The 18,978-nt window shown below is 55.5% G+C and overlaps 1 protein-coding gene across 1 annotated transcript; it reads left to right on the forward strand.

Moving 5' to 3' along the window:
• Window positions 1-642: 642 nt before the first annotated feature.
• DDX56 (DEAD-box helicase 56) lies at window positions 643-7,476 on the forward strand. Its single transcript, XM_004739454.2, has 14 exons — window positions 643-824; window positions 910-1,071; window positions 1,516-1,676; window positions 1,827-1,997; window positions 2,075-2,165; window positions 2,673-2,917; window positions 3,222-3,341; window positions 3,877-3,990; window positions 4,068-4,159; window positions 5,021-5,094; window positions 5,233-5,322; window positions 5,641-5,746; window positions 6,706-6,776; window positions 7,193-7,476. Exons 1-14 carry the CDS (start codon window positions 765-767, stop codon window positions 7,268-7,270), a joined length of 1,635 nt encoding a protein of 544 aa, XP_004739511.2. The 5' UTR covers window positions 643-764; the 3' UTR covers window positions 7,271-7,476.
• Window positions 7,477-18,978: the final 11,502 nt, after the last annotated feature.

Consider the following 18,978-nt stretch of genomic DNA (forward strand, 5'->3'; position numbering starts at 1 on the left):
GAAGGTTGCTACCGACGGACTCTAAGACAGATGGTCTCGGACTAGGCGGGCGAGCGCAGGGTCATCTCCAGGTTCGTAAAAAGTGGCGGCCAGGGGTCGCCATGGTGGGACGTGAGGACTCCGGCCTCCGGCGCTGGCTCGGAGGAAGAAGTGGGGCGCAGGCAACGCGGAAGGCGAGGGAGAAAGCGTCCCTCCGGGTCTCCAGGACGACAGCAGCCCCGCGAGACCTTGCAGGACACCTGCGGAACCACAGCAGAGAAGCTGGGCCGCTTCGTGCCGCTGGGCCTGTGGTGACCGGCTAGGCCGCGACAGCGAGCCGACACAGCTGGGGACCGAGTCCTTGTCGTTAGCTACGCCGCTCGGATGGTCGACTGGCAGCCACAGGCCAGCCCACCTCCGTCTCTAGAGCTCCGCCCGCCCGTGCCCCCGGACCGCGTGCTGGCATGCCCAGGGACGATCCGCGGGGCACCGCACGTCGTAGGTTACCGCAAGAGCCGCTGAGGGAATCGCCGTGAGGCAAGGGAGAGCGGTGAGCAAGACTTATGCCCAAGAGGCCCCGGCAGCCGACGGCGGCCCCGCCTCCCCCGAGACCCCGGGCTCGCGCATCTGCGCAGCCGCGCAGCCCCGCCGGCTGCCGGAAGCTCAGGCTCCAGCACTTCCGGGAGGGGGGCGGTGCCCGCGAAGCTGATTGGTGGCGGCGCCCCACGCGCCTTCGCGCCCTTCCTGCCCTGCGCGAGTGCGCGCTGTCCCCGCCCAGCCGCGACATGGCGGACCCGGAGGCGTTGGGCTTCGAGCACATGGGCCTCGACCCCCGGCTCCTGCAGGTACCGGGGAGGGCTGAGCGGCCGGGTCAGCGGGGCTGGGAGCGGCGGAGGGGTGGCGCGCTGAGCCGCGCGTCGTGTCTCCTAGGCCGTCGCCGACCTGGGCTGGTCGCGACCCACGCTGATCCAGGAGAAGGCCATCCCGCTGGCCCTGGAGGGGAAGGACCTGCTGGCTCGGGCCCGCACGGGCTCGGGGAAGACGGCCGCGTACGCTCTTCCCGCGCTGCAGCTGCTGCTCCACAGGAAGGCGGTGGGTCGCAGCGGCGGGGTTGGGGGTCCGGGGCTCCCGAAGGCCGGCCCGGGGTGCCGCTGTGCTCCGCGCTCCGGCTGCATTCGAGTCGCCTGGCCCCGGCCCGGGCGCTGATGTCATCCTTCTGTGCGTCTTCTATTGCGCATCCCTTTCTCTTCACCTGCTCTAAGAAGCGGGAGCTTCTCTCAGTCCTGCTTGTGGGGTTCAGAGGACCGTGCAGCGCTCTGGCTGCTGTGTGTTCACTAACGTGCTAACCACGGAGTGGCGTCTTTTGAGGGTCAGTTCCGCCCTCCTTCTGTCCTGGGGAGGGTGGCAGTCAGTGAGGGTTGGTCAGAACGCAGCTAAGTCGTGTGGAACGCCCCAGCATTGGGTCAGACTGAGGAGGTCAGGTGGCTCTGAGGATGCCGGCCGGCACGCTGAAGCCTGTCATTCGTGCTCTTGCAGACGGGCCCTGCAGTAGAGCAGGCTGTGAGAGGGCTTGTCCTGGTGCCCACCAAGGAGCTGGCACGCCAGGCCCGGTCCATGATCCAGCAGCTGGCTGCTTACTGCGCGCGAGACATCCGGGTGGCCGACGTTTCATCTGCTGAGGATACTGCCTCTCAGCGGTGGGTGAGAGCCCTAGGGCCTCGGAGGAGTGAGCCTGTGCGGGAATGTGGGATTGGGTTTGCTGGGTTGGTGTGCAGCAAACAGGGCGGGCCGGGGTGAGGTGTGGGTGGGTGCGTACTCCCCAACACCAAGGTGTTGCCCACCTGCAGAGCTGTGCTGATGGAGAAGCCCGACATAGTCGTGGGGACCCCATCACGCATCTTGAACCACTTGCAGCAGGCCAGTTTGGTCCTGCGAGACTCCCTGGAGCTGCTGGTGCTGGATGAGGCTGATCTTCTCTTCTCCTTCGGTTTCGAGGAGGAACTTAAGAGTCTGCTCTGGTAAGGAAGGGGTGTTTGTGGCCGGGACTGACCCTAGGGTCTAGAGCTGGAGGCTGATGGGCTCTGTTTGGTTTTAGTCACCTGCCCCGGATTTACCAGGCGTTTCTGATGTCAGCTACCTTTAACGAGGACGTGCAAGCACTCAAGGAGCTGGTACTCCATAACCCAGTAAGCTTCTGGGGCCCAGGACATGACACTTGTTGCTCAAAGGAGTTCTCTGGTATTTCGGGTGCGACACTCGTGAGCAGGTTAACCCTCTGGTCCTGAGGCACCAGAAGCTGATGGTCCTCAGCATGCCCCATCTACTAGTCTGCAGTCGCTATGTCATTGCAGGTGTTTGTGGGGGGTGGTCCAGACACGCTTACCTGAAGGCAGGAGCAGGGACCCCTGAGACTCGGAAAGGCTGCTTTGAGCAGCACGGCCAAAGCTCTCACGTACCTGAACTTGGTTTTGAGGGTTTATCATTGTAGGTCTGTGTCCTCATTTTCCGTGTGTTCTCTTTTCTGTACTTGCAACACCTTGTAACCTTACATCCTCTGCAAAGCGCACAGCTGGGGTGCATTGAGTTGTCATGTCTCCCAGTGGGAGGGGACGCAGGCTGCCCTGCTTTGAGCCAGCAGCTTGGGGCTCTTCCGTCTCCTCCTCTTTCCTGACCACGGGGTTCTTTCCCTTCAGGTGACTCTGAAGCTGCAGGAGTCCCAGCTGCCGGGGCCAGACCAGCTGCGGCAGTTCCAGGTGGTCTGCCAGACGGAGGAAGACAAGTTCCTGCTGCTATATGCCCTGCTCAAGCTGTCATTGGTCCGTGGCAAGTCCCTGCTCTTTGTCAACACTCTGGAGAGGAGTTACCGGCTGCGCCTGTTCCTGGAGCAATTCAGCATCCCTGCCTGTGTACTCAACGGAGAGCTCCCGCTGTGCTCCAGGTTCGAGGCCAGGCCCTTCAGCTGAGACTTGGGAGGGGGAGATGGGGTGGAGCTGGGGCGTGGTGGGCAGTGGGAAGTAGAGGCCAGGCTGTGGGCTCGACCAACTCTACTGAGTTTCTGTGTCACGGCCCTGAGATTTCCGCTGTCGCTTCGTCTTCAGCTGAGGAGCTGAGGCGTGAAGGTTATGCAGGAGCAGAGCTGGAGAAGAGGAAAGAGTTGGGACAACGGTCATGATGATGTCGGGTGTTGGAGGGGGCCCCTGACTGGCTCTGGGGCTGAGGCTTCTTCTATTCTTGGGCCGTAGGTGCCATATCATCTCCCAGTTCAACCAGGGCTTCTACGACTGCGTCATAGCGACCGACGCCGAAGTCCTGGGGGCCCCCATCAAGGGCAAGCGCCGGGGCAGAGGCTCCAAGGGGGACAGGTGAGTCCCTTCCCTGGCGCACTTCGCGACCTGTCTTTCAGCCTTTCAGAAGGTGATGAAACTGGAGTCCCTGAGCAAGGCATCCTGCTTTGGGGTCTGGCTGCTGGTGGGGGCCTTGCTCACTGCCACGGTCTGGAGAAGTGTGAAGGGCGCGCGTGCACATACTCCGGGGCGGCAGGCAGGGCCAGCCCTGTGGGCTGTCAGGTCATCGTGCAGCCTGTGCTGGGCGTGCAGCTGTGACCTGTCCAGAGGAGGTTTCTGAAGGGATTGGGAACCTAGCATCTGCCCAGCAGGCTGTCTGGGGGTGGTTGCCAGGTTGCCCTGTGTTGCGGCACTGAGGTCAAGGCGAGGGCTCAGCCACCCCCGCTACCCCAGCTTCTGATATAGTCCTGATTCCTGATTTTAGAGTTTTCAATCTGTTAGAGTTCTCTGATTTGCTGTAAGGCTTTATTGAGTGATTTTACTGGTAAATGGCTTGAGATTGCTAACCTTGGTGGGGGGGGGTCCGTCTGACTGTTGGGACATCTCCCCACAGGGCCTCTGACCTGGAGGCAGGTGTGGCCCGGGGCATAGACTTCCATCACGTGTCTGCTGTGCTCAACTTTGACCTGCCGCCCACCCCTGAGGCTTACATCCATCGAGCTGGCAGGTGGGAGAGCTGGGGTGTGGTGGGCAGGCACCAGGATCTCGGGTCAGAGATTTAGTCTGGGTGGTCTGTTCTTGCAGGACGGCACGTGCCAACAACCCGGGCATGGTTTTGACCTTCGTGCTGCCTATTGAGCAGTCTCACTTGCACATGATTGAGGAGCTTCTCGGAGGTAAGAACCTTGCGTTCTCTTCCTATTGACGCCTTAGGCTCAGCGGTGGTGATGGCAGCACCTCCCACTCGGCCCCACCATGTGCTTCCTTCCTGCCCCATCCTCATCCTAACATGGGTGGCAGGCAGGGTCCCCCGAGATGTGCAAGTCGAGGTCCAGACTCAAGGGGCAAAAGAGCCAAGGGTGGGTAGAGGGGGTCTTGGGAGATGGGGCTGGTGGTGTCTCAGGAGAGGACCTAGGAGAGGGAGCTCATTGGGGGGCAGGGGGTCCTTCTCTGACTCCCAAGTTGCAAGGCCCAAGCCTGGGCACCGCCCCCCGCCCCGGGCCTTTTGGAGGCGACGCTGCAGCTGTGCAACTGGTGCTGTTCCAGGCTGAGTGGTGGTCAGCAGAGGAGGCATGGGGAGGGCTGTCCACCAGCCAGGAGGCTCCCCAAAGGGGCCTTGTTCCTGCCTTTGTTGGGGGTCTGGGACAGACACTGTGGGCTCGTGCAGGCGGGGGTCCGGGGCGCTGGCTGGCGGGAGCGTGAGGGCTACTTCCGCGCTGAGACACCACTCTGTCGCGAATGTCGAGTATCCAGAATGGCTGTGGGGGAGGGGGATGGGGGGGTGGGCAGGTGGTGAGGCTGCTGTGACAGGTACCCAGGGCCCAAGAGGCTGCCCCGGCACAGTGTGCTGGACCAGCTGTTGTGGGCCATCCACGGGACTTGGGCGTTTCACCGCATGTGTTCCTCACGGGGAAGGTGTGGGCTGGGGGCTGGGCTGCTTTGTCCTTGGGAGGGGCTGGGGGCTCTGGGCAGATGGCCTCCGGTAGACCCGTCCCAAACCTTCAGGGGACCCTCACTGCCGTGCTCTCTCTCCACAGAGAACGGGGCCCCTGTCCTGCTTCCCTACCAGTTCCGCATGGAGGAGATTGAGGGCTTCCGCTATCGCTGCCGGGTGAGCGGGGTCTGTGGTTGTGTGGGTGGGTGAGTTCCCCCGGTTAGGCCCCTGCCACTGAGCACTGAGGCAGGCACAAGGGAGGACAGGGCAGTGCCCTGCCCTGCTGCCATCCTGACCTTTGGTGTGTACGCCCAGGACGCCATGCGCTCGGTGACCAAACAGGCCATTCGAGAGGCAAGGCTGAAGGAGATCAAGGAGGAGCTTCTGCACTCGGAGAGGCTCAAGGTGAGGCTTGGCGTCTGTGGGGGATGCGTGACTGCCGCTGTGGAGTTTGTCCTCGGGACACGCAGTGGGGAGGGCGCCATGGGGACCTGCTAGGCGAAGTCACATGTTTGGGGGAGGTGGCCCGCATGGGGCCCTGCGTGGAGAGCGTGTGGGGCACGGCTGCCTCGCAGGAAGGGCAGTGTCCCCGTAGACGTGGCGCCTGAGGGAGGTGGGTGACCAGCACTGCAGCGGCTCCAGGAGGGCACGGCACACCCGCTCAGAGGCCCCCGCGGAGCTGCGGAAGGCAGACTGACCCTGTCGTGCGCCCGTCCCCCATAGACGTACTTTGAAGACAACCCCCGGGACCTCCAGCTGCTGCGGCACGACCTGCCGTTGCACCCTGCCGTGGTGAAGCCTCACCTGGGCCACGTCCCTGACTACCTGGGTAAGCAGCGAGGACCGCCATGTGTGCCGGGCTGAGGCAAGACCTTGGAGGCCGGGCAGCCAGCACATGCACAAGCATACACGGACACATCTGCTTAGATGCGGGCATGCTCCCCTTGCACCCAGGCAGTCGGGAGCCCCCTCTGCTGCAGACGTGAGAAGCAGGCAGTGTGGGGACCCCCATGCCATGGGTGTGGGCAGAGTCCACATGGAGGCCAGGTGCCTGAGGGCAGGAGCTGGTAAAGGGCCAGGCAGACACGGAGGTGTGGAAGGGGGTGTCGGGGGCGGGAGGCAGTGCCGCCCCTGTCAGAGGACACGGGGCCGGTCACCAGGCAAAGATGGGGTGGGGCAGCTGGAGTCTGTCGGCCCCGGAGAGAACAGGCTTGTCGGCCACGTGGGGACCAGGGACCCCCTTCCTCTGCCCTGTAGGGGCAAAGTCTCTGGCAGGAGTGTGAGGCCGGAGGGCCTCAAGGGTCGGGTGAGTGGGGAGAGGGCAGCCATGGGGTGTGGAGGCATGTTGAGATCTGGGGCCCTGCCGAGGTCAGGTGGAGGTGAGGCTGGAGGCCAAGGGTCATGCCACAGGTGGCAGCAGTGACCATGTGGCCATGGGTGTTGGAAGGCTGTGAGGGGAGAGGCCCATTGTGCCGGGTGCATGTGTAATTATGGGCCGGGTAGGGAGAAGTTACACAGAGTTCTCTGTTGTATTTCAGCAGTTTTGTTTTTTTTTTCTTAGAAACATGCGAGTTTTGCTTTCTGCCACATGCTTACTGTGAGGGACTTAAGGGCAGCCGGGGAGGGATTCAGCACAGGTTTGTGTGGTCTCGCCCCGGCGGCGCCATTCTTGGCAGCCCTGGGCCCGTCAAAGGTGGGGCTGGTGTGCCAGGCGCGGTGTCGGAGCCAGCTGGAGGAAGGGTGGGCTGCGAGGGGCCATGGCCGCGGCTGAGTCTGTGCCTCTTCTAGTTCCCCCTGCTCTGCGCGGCCTCGTGCGCCCTCACAAGAAGCGGAAGAAGCTGGCCTCCAGGAAGGTCAAGGTACGTGTGGCGGGGCTTTGGCCGTGCCGCAGGGCTTCCCTCCTCCCTCCTCTGTGTCATCATGGTTCGCGTGCCCCTTGCCTTTGGGAGGGATGAGCAAGGTCCCAGACCTGGCCCCAGACTCTTGGGTTGAGTGGGGGAAGTTGTGAGGGTCAGACACTCGCTGGGCCACCCCCAGGCAGCTTCAAGAACACAGGACGGTTTGCTTTTCTGTCCTCACTGTCTGGCCCGTGCTCTAGGCGGTGGGAAGAGGAAGGTGGTGTTTAGTGGGCCACGGAGGGTGACCAGAGTGGCTTCTGTCCTTAGCTCGTGGCCTGTAGGGCCTTGCCAAGGGGCCCCACCTCTCCCCTCCCTGAGTCCATCTAGGCAGACAGACATATGGTGCCCTCGGGCTAACCTGCGGCTTTGCCCAGCAGAAGGCCAAGACCCAGAATCCCCTGCACAACTTCAGACATCGGAAAGAGAGATGCAGACCCACAGCTGTGCCTTCCTGAGGTCTGCGCAGCCTTGCCATCTCCCAGGGCCCCTTCCAGGGCTGCGTACCGAGCTTCCCACCTGGCTGGACTGGATTCCGGGGAGGCCCAGCCAGGCTGGCCTTGTGCTTCGTGACAACAGATTGCAGCTGTCCTGATTCGGTTTCCTGCAAGCAGGAAGCGGTGCTCATCCCTGGCAACCTTGGGAATTAAACTGCTTCCAAGAGGCCGGGCCTGGCTCTCTGCCTGCTGTGCATGGTGGCCGCCTGGCCAGCAGAGGTCACCTGTGAGGGGCTGCAGTGGCCCCTCTGGGTCCCTGGGCCAGCCCACTGCCGGCCAGACGGACCAGCCTACCTCCCCTGCAGCTCAGAGAAGGTGGGCCTGCCCAGCTAGGAGCCCCGTCCCTCCACTTACAAGTTCGGGTGCATCGTAAATTCAGCCTCTGTCCCGGAGCTGGAGTACTGGCTCCTGTCCTGTCCTCCTGTGGGCACACGAGTGTGTTCCCAGAGTACGTGTGCTGCTGGGCTGCGTGCACCAGCTGTTGGGTGCCAAGCCAGCAGCTCCCAGCCTTCCCCGCCTGCGGCTCAGAAGGTGGGTCTTCTTTCCACTGCTCCACTGCTGTCAGCAGGTGGGGGTCTTAAGGGGGCAGAGTCCTAGTATCATCGTTACTGGCTTGTGGGCGTCCTGAGGCCAGCGTGGCGTTGGGGAGGCTGTGCCTCCACTTCGTCTGCGTGTGGTCTGTGCTTGGGGCAGGCAGGGTCTCAACGTTTCTGGTCCGGTTGTGTTTGAGGATTTCTGTGTACCCCTCTGGTTTGCGACGGGACCGCTCAGGTGGGGCTCTGCTAGCGAGCCCCAGTGGGCCACTGGGGTTTCAGCAGGCCTGGAGCCACCAGGCTGCAGGGCTTCAGTCCACGGGGCATTGTCCCACCTGCTTGAGGCAGGCAAGGCGCTGAGGCCTGGCTGTGGACAGCCTTCTCCCAGATGGTTCTAGGCCCTCTGAGCCTGTCACTTCCAGTGCTTCTTGCCAGTGGGCTTGTGTCCCAGAACCAGCCTGGATGCAGATGCAGGAGCCTTGGGGGCCAAGAGAGCTGGTTTGAGCCTTTGTCCCTGCCTGGGGATGGAGCCGGGGCTGTATACCTATCACCCTCAACAAGCCCCAGGAAAATTCCTTGGCATGCTGAGCTCATTAAGTGCAGGGAGCAGGCGAGGGCTGGTGGGTGGGCGTGATTTCAGGACGGTCCGCTCTCTGCTCCCAAAGAAGTGTAGCCAGCATGGCTGGCGCTCTCACCAGCTGGCGGGAGTAGTGGAAAAAGTGGTGTGTCTCTGCGCCCAGACCCCGCAGAGGGAGGGTATCCCGGGGCTCAGAAATCTCACCCCACCCTGAGGATAGTCCCCGTTGTGTCTCTTTACTTAATTTGTATATGGGGAAACAGGCTTCTAGGGACTTGTCCATCTGATGGATGCCCAAACCAGAGACGGACAGACCTTGCATGGGAAGGGTACCCTGGGCCTGGGTGGGGTACAGTGGGGTGAGCCTGCTCTAAGCTCGAGGCAGAAGCTCCCCCAGGGAAGGCTGGCAATGACCACCCCATTCCTTTGCTGCAGAGTCAAACCCACGCAGAAGCCTCAGCAGGCGCCGCTATTCAGGCAGGTGAGGGGCCTCTGAGCATCAGGCCTTGGACGCATCCAAGCTGTGGGCTCCACTGGCCGGGGCCTGTGAGGGGCTGGCGCTGAGCCGGGGCAGAAGGGTTGGGGTGCCTGCGCAGCGAGCACATAGACAGGGACCGGCGTGTATGAGTACAACAGGTGGGAGGGGACCCAGCATATCTGAGGTCGAAAGGAGTCAGAGGTGGTTGTCACCAAAATTGGGAAAAGCTCAAAAACTGTCTTGTGTCAGAGATAACGTGGTGACGTACTGAAAACGCAGGAGGTGAATGGGCAGGTGTTTTTCAAGCTGGGGAGCACCCGATCAGATAGGCCAGTGGGTGATAACGGGCAGGAGGACACTGTGTTCCTGGGAACCTCTGGACCCGGAGCACAAAGTGCGCGGGTGCCCTGCCGGCGGCTTGCACCCCACATCTGCAGAGGACCTGGGACCCGGGACTCCGGAGCTCACTGCACCTCGCACTTTGGTCTTGGGGCAGCAGCAGGTGGGCAGGTGGAATCCGTGTGAGGAGGCATTGCTGGCTTCCCTGCCAGGAGGGAGCACCAGGAGGTCCTGCCTTCAGGCTCTGGTGTCTGTCCCTGCCGGGTGTGCCTGGGAAGCGAAACCATGCTTACCCGCTGGGGAGGGGGCCGGACCCCGCTGGGCAGACACCCTCTCAGGACACCAGCTTGGGGTTTACCCACAAGCCTGTAGCCAAGCTGAGAGTGCCATGCTGGCAGGCCTTCAGACAATGTGCTGGCCTAGCTGGGCTTCGAGCGAGGCCCCTCATTTGTCTTGGCTTCCCCTGGGGTCTCATCTGTGAGCAGGGTCAAGTGACTCACACAAGCGTTCCTGTGTTAGGACATGCCGTGAGGACAGGCAGCCCCAGTGTCCTGCGGGTGGCTGTGCCCAGAGTGCCCCTCGTGTTGTGTGCCCCAGTCATGGGGGCCTGTCCCTAAGATGCGGGTCCCAAGCACCCCCAGGGGAGGCAGGGAAGCCAGTGCTTGCAGAAAGCCAAGCCAGGCCAGTGCCACCTGGCTTGGGACAGAGTGGGCAGGCGCTTAGATCGCAGATGCCGCTCTGGAACCCTAGGTGAGCGAGTGTGACTCAGGCTTGCCCCGTCCCTTCTCCAAGCCTGGTCTGCATCATGAGGTGCAGTGATGAAGAGTGTCAACTTGTTTTTTTTTTTAAGATTTTATTTATTTGTTAAGGAAATGGAAAGAAATCACAAGTAGGCAGAGAGAGAGGGAGAGGGAGAAGAAGCAGGCTCCCCACTGAGCTGGGAGCCCAATGTGGAGCTCGATCCCAGAACCCTGGGATTATGAACTGAGCTAGAGGTAGCCACTTAACCCACTGAGCCACCCAGGTGCCCCAAGAGTGTCCCTTTTTAGCCTAAGTATGTCTCATGCAATACTTGCGATACACTAAAAAATTGTTCATTGTCTGAAATTGAGATCTGGATGGGTGACCTTCTTGTGTAAATTTGGATACACTCTTGCTGGCCCATGGCTTTCTCCAAATCTTCCTGACACCCTGCCTGGGCTGGGCACCCTCTTTGTGTCCCTAATACTGCCTTGGTCCCACAAAGCTGTTCTCTGGGGCCTGCTCTCCCTGCTGGCCTGTAAGGCCTGCAGAGGCAGGGCTGAGCCAAGTGGCGTTGCTGGCCCAGCTGGGACTCCTAACAGGGTCAAGCTCTTCCCTGAGACCATCCCTGTTCCCCGAGGCTCTTGACTGTTTCCAGTTCAAAGTGGAAGGAAAGGATGTACTGACCAGGCTGGACTCTGCCCCCTGAAGCAGCAGCCTGGACACACCCTCTGTGTCACCTCTGTGACTCAGGGCAGAGACTGGGGCTGCCCCAGGCTGTGTCTGGTTGCCAAGGCGGTTTGGTTTCTGGTGAAGTCAGAGGCCCATCCCTTCCTACCCTCATCTGCTCCTGGACAGGGCGGTCCCCCACCTGGGGACCCTGCTTCAGACCTTCTCCAGGCTTGTTGGGGTCCTGCAGCTCACTGTCTGACTCACTGACCCCCCGATTCGGAAGTCCAGAAGCTATGGCACCTGAGGGACCACTGCGGGTGGACTGCCACAAATGGGCCCCCATGAAGACAGACCCCCAGCTGCCAGGGCTGGGAGGAACGTGGGAGCCACATGGTGCTTGTTAGGTAGAGAGCAAGCATCCAGGCTCAGCTTTGCAGACCTGTCCCCACTCGGCCCGGATGACTGGCTCCAATCCCGACAGCCCCTGCTCCGTGGCCTGGCTTCTGTGTTCTTAGCCCTGCCCACATCTTGGTGTGTTGAGAGCTAAGGTCTCTGGTGGGTCCTGGAGGTGGGCCTGAGGTGCTTATGGAGACAGCAGTGAGGAACAAATTGTCTGGGCTGCCCACCTGCCCCATCTAGGGGACCCTTGGGAGGGATCTGGGGTCTTGTCCATGGGGGGGTTCTATAAAGCTGACTCTGGCTTCTACTGGCCTCAGGTCTGGGTCACCCTCTCCATGGGCCTGCGGGCCCTTCCCCACTGCGGCAGGGGCCTGGAGAAGCAGCCTCCCAAGGTGCTCATGGCTGCTGCACCGGGAAGCAGGGACAAAGCCAGACAGCTGGTCTGCTGCTGAGCCTCAAGGACAGACAGTCTCCAGTGTTCACCGAGATGTGTAGATCGGACCCTTACATGTGTTAAGGATCCCTGCCCCCTGGAACCACGAACTTAGCCTCCAGGAGCAAAAGACACACACAGAAGGCCACAGGCCAAGTGCTGTGATGGCTGGAGCAGGGGGAGCCATTGGGGGTCTGGGGTGGTGGTTGTAGTCCCCACCATCCCCCCACTGATGGAGGATTTGGTGTGAGCGGTAAAGGACAGGCAGAATTTGGGAAGCAAAGAGGGGCCTTGGTGGGGTCCCAGCCGAGCTGGGAGGAGGGCACCCATGCCTGTAGCAAGCAGTGAGCAGGGGGGTGGGGGGGGTGCTCAGCAGACCCTGTGGTTCTCAGAACACCTGGGGCCTCAGTCTGTTAAGCCTTTGCTCTTAACTAAGTTCATGATCCCGGGGTCCTGGGTTCAAGTCTTGCTTCGGGCTTTCTCCTCAGCAGGAAGCCTGCTTCCCACCCACCCCCTGCCTGCTTGTGATCTCTGTCAAATAATTGAATAAAGTCTTAAAGAAAAAAAAAAGAAAAAGGTGATGGGGTTCTCAACAGGGATGATATGTGCTTGCAAGGGATCTGGTAAGGAGTGGAGACAATTTAGAAGGTCTGGAGGGCAGTGTTGCCAGTGTGCCCTGGCTAGAAGCCAGGGATGCTGCTGAAACCCTCTTAATGCCCAGAACAAGCCCCACACAGAGTCACCTGGCCAGGGAGGTTGAGGGCCCCACAGAGCAATGGTGGTGGGTGCAGGGGAAGCTGGGTGGAGGGGCGCAGTCTAACCACTCGTGGCTTTGGAGTGCATTCAGCTGCATTTGGAGAAAGCGAAGGGCAGGCTGATTCGAGGGGTGGCTTCTCTCAGGTGTCAGGAAGGCTGCAGACTGTCACTACACCTCAGAGACCCAAGTTATTCTGTCTTGCCATCTTTTCTTTTTTAAGTGGTAAAATATGTATTAAAAAAATGTCTCACCTTAATCATTTTAAGTGTCCAATTCAGTGGCATTAAGCATGCTCACTGCCCATGTCCGGAACGTTCTCATCCCCCGTAACAGGAGCTCTGTCCCCATGGAACACCAGCTCCCCGGCCTGTCTCTGGCGCCTCCCACTCTGCTTTCTCTTCTGTGGACTCGACCACATGCACATGGGGTCATGCGGTGTGTCCCTGTGTACTGGCTCTCCCCACTCAGCGTCTGTCTGTCCATGCAGTAGCCTGGGTCAGAGCTTCCTTCTGGGCTGAGGCTGAGGGATGGTCCGCGGTGTCCCCTGGTCCACGGATGGGCACCCGGCTTGTGCCAGCTTCCGGCTGTTGTGAGCCGTGTCGCCGCTGCTGCATTCCATGTTTGGCTCTCAGGGACCTCACCCTGTGTCCCCCCAGCAGCGCCAGCAGCTGTGCCTCCGCATCGTGGACGACGCTTGCTAGTTTCCATTGTTTCGGTGACCGCCGGCCTGTTGGGTGTGAGGCCAGTGGCCCGATGGCGTGATCCACGCCCCATGGACGGATGGTGCTGAACATCCTTGTTCTCACTGGCTCCCCGTGTGTCTTCTCCAGCAAGACGCCTGTTCCGCTCTTGCCTGCTTTTAAATGCAGTGGGTGGTTTGGCCACTGAGTTGCAGGTCCTCTTTGTGTATTCTGGATATTAATTCCTTGTCTGGTGTGCATTTTGCAAATGTTTTCTCCCATTTTGTGGGTTACCCTTGCCCATGTCCTCTGACGCACGAAGCACATCCACTTTGACACATTCTAATTTATTTTCCCTTTTGCCCGTGCTTTCCAGAGTCCTAGCATAAAAACCATCACTAAATCCAGCGTTGTGAAGACTGTCTCCTATGTTTTCTTCTCAGAGTTTTACAGTTTCACCTCTTTCATTTAGATCTTGTTGGAGCTGGTTTTCGTGTGTGTCGAGCGGTAACCATCCAGCTTCGTTCTTCCGTGTGCAAACATTAAGTTCTCCCTGCATCGAAAAGGCCATCACTGGTCTCTGTCTTTCCAGTACCAAACCTGTTTTGAGAACCGTGACTTTGTAGTCACTGTTGAAACAGGAAGCATGAGTTTTCCAACTTTGTTCTTCTTTGTTAAGATGGCTCTTGAATATTTGGGGCTGCTCGAGTTTCCATTTGCACTCCTACAAAAGCACCATTGAGTCTGTAGATCACTTCGGGTGGTTGGGACATCTTAACAATTGGTCTTCCGGTCAGGAATGTGAGGTGTCTTTCCATCACTTGTGCCTTCTTTAATTTCTTTCAGCAATGTTTGGTAGTTTTTGGTGTATAAGTCATTTACCTCCTTGAATTTATTCCTAAGTATTTATTTCTTTTTGATGCTATTGCAAATGGAATTCTTGATTTTCTTTTCAGGTTGTTTATTGTTAGTGTATAAAAATCCAGCTGACTTTTGTGTACCTGATATTTTCAGTACAACTTCGCTGAATTTGTTTCTTGGCTCTGGTAACTTTCCTGTAGATTCTTTGAGATTTCCTATATATATAGGATCATGTCATCTGTAAACAGAGATAGTTTTACTTTGTCTTCTCCAGTTTGGATGCCTTTTGTCTTCTTATCTACCTGATCTGGCTGGAACATCCAGTGCAATGTCAAATAGCGGCGCTGAACAAGGCGTCCTTGTCTTATTCCTGATCTTAGAGGGAAACTCCTAGCTTCTCACCACTGAGTGTGACATTTGCTGTGGGATTTTCCTAGATGTCCTTTATCATGTTGAGGAAGTTCCCTTCTCTTTCTAGTGTGTGGGGTTGTATTTTTTTTTTTAAAGATTTTATTTATTTGAGAGAGAGAGTAGGGGGAGGAGGGGAGGGAGAGGGAGGAGGAAAGAATTTCAAGAGGTAGTCTTTCCCTCTAGGCGCAGAGCCCAGCGCAAGCAAGGCTTGATTTTATGACCCTGAGATCATGACCTGAGCCGAAATCAAGAGTTAGACACTTAACTGACTGAGCCACCCAGGTGTCCCCTATTTCTTAGTGTTTTTTTTTTTTTTTTTTTTTTTTTTTTTTTTTTTTTTAAAGATTTTATTTTTATTAATTTGACAGAGAGAAATCACAAGTAGACGGAGAGGCAGCCAGAGAGAGAGAGAGAGGGAAGCAGGCTCTCCGCTGAGCAGAGAGCCCGATGCGGGACTCGATCCCAGGACTCTGAGATCATGACCTGAGCCGAAGGCAGCGGCTTAACCCACTGAGCCACCCAGGCGCCCTTCTTAGTGTTTTTGATGGTGAAAGGGTCTTTGGTTCTAATACCTTGAGTGCATCAATTGAAATAGCAGTGGCTTTCCCCCTTTATTAATGTCGGATGTTATACCGATTGAGTCTCTTAGGTTGAGCAACTTGTGCGCTCACGCGATAGACGCCCCTTGGACGTGATGTAGCAGTCCTTCTCAGTGCACTGTTTGGATTTTGTTTCCTTGTGCGTGTTGCTGACTTTTGCTTTGTATTTAATAAGGGATATTGGCCTCATGTTCTTTCCTTGTGATGTCCTTGTTTGGCTTCATTATCAAGGCAATGCTGCCTCACAGAATGCTTCCAGCAGTGTTGCTCCTCTTCTGCTTGCTGGGAGAGCTTAAGAAGGACGGGCAATGGTTCTTCTTTATGTATCAGTTAAAATTCAGCAGCAAAGCCATCTGGTCCTGGACTTTTATCTGTTAGAAAGGCTCTGATCACCGGCTTAATCTCTTAACTGGTTGTAACTTTGCTCAGATTTTCTCTTCATGATTCAGTGTGGCGGGCTGTGTGTTTTGTGAATTTATTTGGAGGTCATTTAATCTGTTGTTGGTAGCGTGCTTGTGTTACCTTTTATTTCCCTAAAACTTGCTGTACTATTTTCTCTCATCTTTGATTGAATTAATTGTCTTCTCCTTTTTTCTTAGTCTACCTAAAGTTGTTCTTTTTGAAGACCTTAGTTTCATTGGTTTTCTCTACTGTTTTCTGTTCTCGATCTTGTCTGTTTCTGCTCTAAGCTTTATTATTTCCTTCCTTCTGCCAGTTTTAGATTTAGTTTGTCTTTGTTGTTCTAGTTCCGTAAGATACACAACTAAGCTATTATTTTGAGACTTTTGTTTGTTTGTTTGAGATCTTTTTTTTAAGGTATGCCTTTACAGCTGTAAGATTTTCTGTCAACAACAGTTTCCCATGAGTTTTGGAATATTGTGTTTTCACAATGTGGGTCTCTGTATCTATCCTCCTTGAAATTGATTGAGCGGCTTTGATTTATACACTCATATCTTTTATCAAATTGGGGAGTTTTCAGTCATTATTCCTTTGAATAACCTTTTTACCCCCTTCTCCTTGCTCGACTCCCATGATTTATCTGTTACTTCACTTGATGCTCTTCTGAAGTTCCTTAGATTGTGTTCGTTTTCTTCATGCTTTTTTTTTTTTTCCCAATTTCTGCTCCTCACGACTTGATCGTTTCAATTGTTCCGTCTTGAGCTCATGGGTTCTTTGCTCTGCCTGCTCATGCGTGCTCTTGAACCCTTTGGCGAGGCTTTCATTCTGGGTACTGTATATCTCAGCTCTGGACTGTCTTTGGTTTCTCTGCAGGTTTTCTATTTTTTGTTGATAACATCATTTCACGGATAACGTGGTTTTCTTAGCTTCCTTTAGTCTTTGCGCCTTTTTCCTTTGCCTCATTGAGCATATTTTAGATGGTTGTTTTAAGTCTTTGTCTGCGGGCTTCCTTGGGAGAAGTTTGTATCAGGATTTTTGTTCCTTTGGCTTGACATGTTTTCTTTATTTCTTTGTACACTGTCATTTTTTGGTTGAGACCTGGACATTTGACTGTTATGATGTGGTTACTCTGGAAATAAGATTATTCTTCCCCAGCATTTGGTTTGTGTTTATTTGTTTTTATTGTGGAAGGCTGTCTTAGTCCAGTAATTCTGATGCTTTTCCAAATTACATGTGCAAGGACTGCCCCCCGTGTGCTCACTGTGGTCCCCACTCATGTAACTCACATTCAGCCCATACTCGGCAGACGTTGCCTTCAATACCAGGAGCTGAACGAATGGAACATGTGTGCAGGCACGCATGCACACGCACACGCAGGAAAGCAAACCAACCAACCCTCTTTCCCATCCTCTTGGATTGGCTCCACGCCCAACCTCTCTTTTAATGTTCAGCAAGGCTTGCTGAGTCTCAGCATCAGCCAGGGTGAAGGCTTTAGGTCTTTGCCGGTCTTTCCGATTACTTGTCTCTTGCTGCGTATGTGTGGGCCTTTCTAAGTACCTCTGTATATGAAGCTGACTTTCCAAGCTTCTCTTCACAGCCTGGATAACCTACTGTATGTCGCCACCCGTAATCCCTTGCCCCAGGCATCTTTTATGAACAGTGACTGCCGCTTTGCCCTCCCAAGTCGTGCATCAGGTGAAAGAGAGACAAGTGCCTTGCATCGGTCCTTTAGATCCTGACACAGGGGAGAACATATGTACACAGACACGTGCAAAGAAGGCTGGCTCTGCTCCCTCTGATTCGAGGGTGGGAGTGAGGTGATTGTGCTGCCATCAAAACTGAGACCTCCACCGAGCGGGGGACGGAATCGGGCAAGGGTGAGTGAAAGCACTACCAAACTTTCCCACTGTTTTGAAGACGGATTTTTCTTAGTTGCGCCTTTGGTCATTTCCCAGAGCTCCTGTGAGGTTGTTTCTGACTGTTGTGCTCATTATTCTTTCGGGGAGATGAGGGCAAAGGGAGGTGGAGAGAGCATCTTCAACAAGCCCCACGTGGAGCATGTGCTCGCTCTCACTGCCCAGACATTGTGGCCTGAGCTGAAACCCAGAGTCTGATGCTTAACTGACTAGGTTACCCAGGCGCCTCAGCTCTACTTTTCTTCTTCTTTTTTTCAATATTTCTGTGGGAACACCAGAGCTTGGAGCTTCCTAGTCCACCACTTTGCTGATGTCACTCCCTCTGCATTCTAATATATCTTGCCATTTTTTTCATGTTTGATGCCTCAGGACTACAAGAGAGCTCCAGACATCCCATCTCTGTGTAGGGCTATGAAAAGGGAAGAAGGCTAGAGTACTGTGCCAGCAGCATACATACCCTTTAGTAAGGAAAACAAAAGCCTTCACGTTGGAAAAGGAGGACTCTGGAAAGATGGTACAGTTGGAAGCACCAGGAATGTCTCCCAACCTGGACAATTGCACAGGGAGAATCTTTCTGATGTAACTGTTCTGTAACTCTGGTTGAAGGATTGCAGCTTCCAGGGGAAATTTGAGTTAATTTGGTCGATTTCATCTCTCAGCACAGTAATATCTACCCATCTTGCAGTCTGAGACCCTGGCAAGCATTAGGCACACAATCCTGGTGCAGCTCACACATAGCTTGTGGGAGCCACTGTGGGCAAGAAAGAGCCCTGTCCTCCAAATATCAAGGATCTCTGCTCTGATGGCTGTTGGTGCTTCTGATCGTGGAGGTGCAGACACAGGCAGGCGGCCAGTTATTGTTCTCACCCCTTCCCCCATCATTAAAAGCTTCTCGAAGTGACTTCCAGGAGATGTAGAGGATCAGGGCACCTTTATTCCTCCACTTCATTTTCTGCTGTATCCGCTTTCAGGATCTAGACATTAAGAATTAGGACATTCAAAAACAAGTGCATATACAGGGAAATTAGAAAGGGACTGTGCCCACGCCCAGGGAAAGGCTCAGAAAAGAAAATACCTCAGCAGATATTGCATTCATACCTCGGGCTGATCCTTGGCTCAGAGACAGCCTGCAACAATCAAACAAACCCCAATAAAAATGATAACAACCAAGCAAACTCTGGGAGGGAAGGGAAAGGTTTCCAGAGTTATCTCATTATTCGATTCAAATGCCCAATGTGCAACTATGACAAAAATCACAAGGCATACAAAGCTGTGGGAAAGTATGACCCATTCAAAGGAAAAAAATCAATAGAAACTGTCTGAAAAAGAAGTAATGGCAGACATACTAAGAAAATACTTTAAAATAACTGTCTTAAAGAACTAAAGGGAGATGTAGAGAAAGTCAAGAAAATACTGTATGAAATGCCAATAATAGAGAACCTAAAAAATAATTCTGGAGCTAATAGGTACAGTAATTGGAATAAAAAATTCACTATTGGAATTCAAGGCAGATTTGAGCAGGCAGAAGAAAGAATCCGTGAACTTGAAGACAAGACAATGGAACACACCATGTCTGAGAAAGAGAAAGAAAAAGGAAAGAAAAGCAGTTGGAGCCTAAAGGACCCATAGGACACCAGCAAGCTACCAACACACCCCGTCACAGGAGTGCCATAAGGAGAGGAGAGAGGGGCACAGAGAGGATATCTATTGAATAATGGCCAAATATGTCCCAAACATAACGAAAGGCATGAATATAAACATCTAAGAAACCCAGTGATCTCCAAGAAAGATAAACTCAAAGTGACACACACCGGGACACATTACAATCAAATTTACAAAAGCCAAAGAGATAATCTTGAAAGCAGCAAGAGAGA

Source organism: Mustela putorius, unplaced genomic scaffold, assembly GCF_011764305.1.
Source record: "Mustela putorius furo isolate JIRA1106 unplaced genomic scaffold, ASM1176430v1.1 tig00003845_pilon_pilon_pilon, whole genome shotgun sequence".
NCBI lineage: Eukaryota > Metazoa > Chordata > Mammalia > Carnivora > Mustelidae > Mustela > Mustela putorius.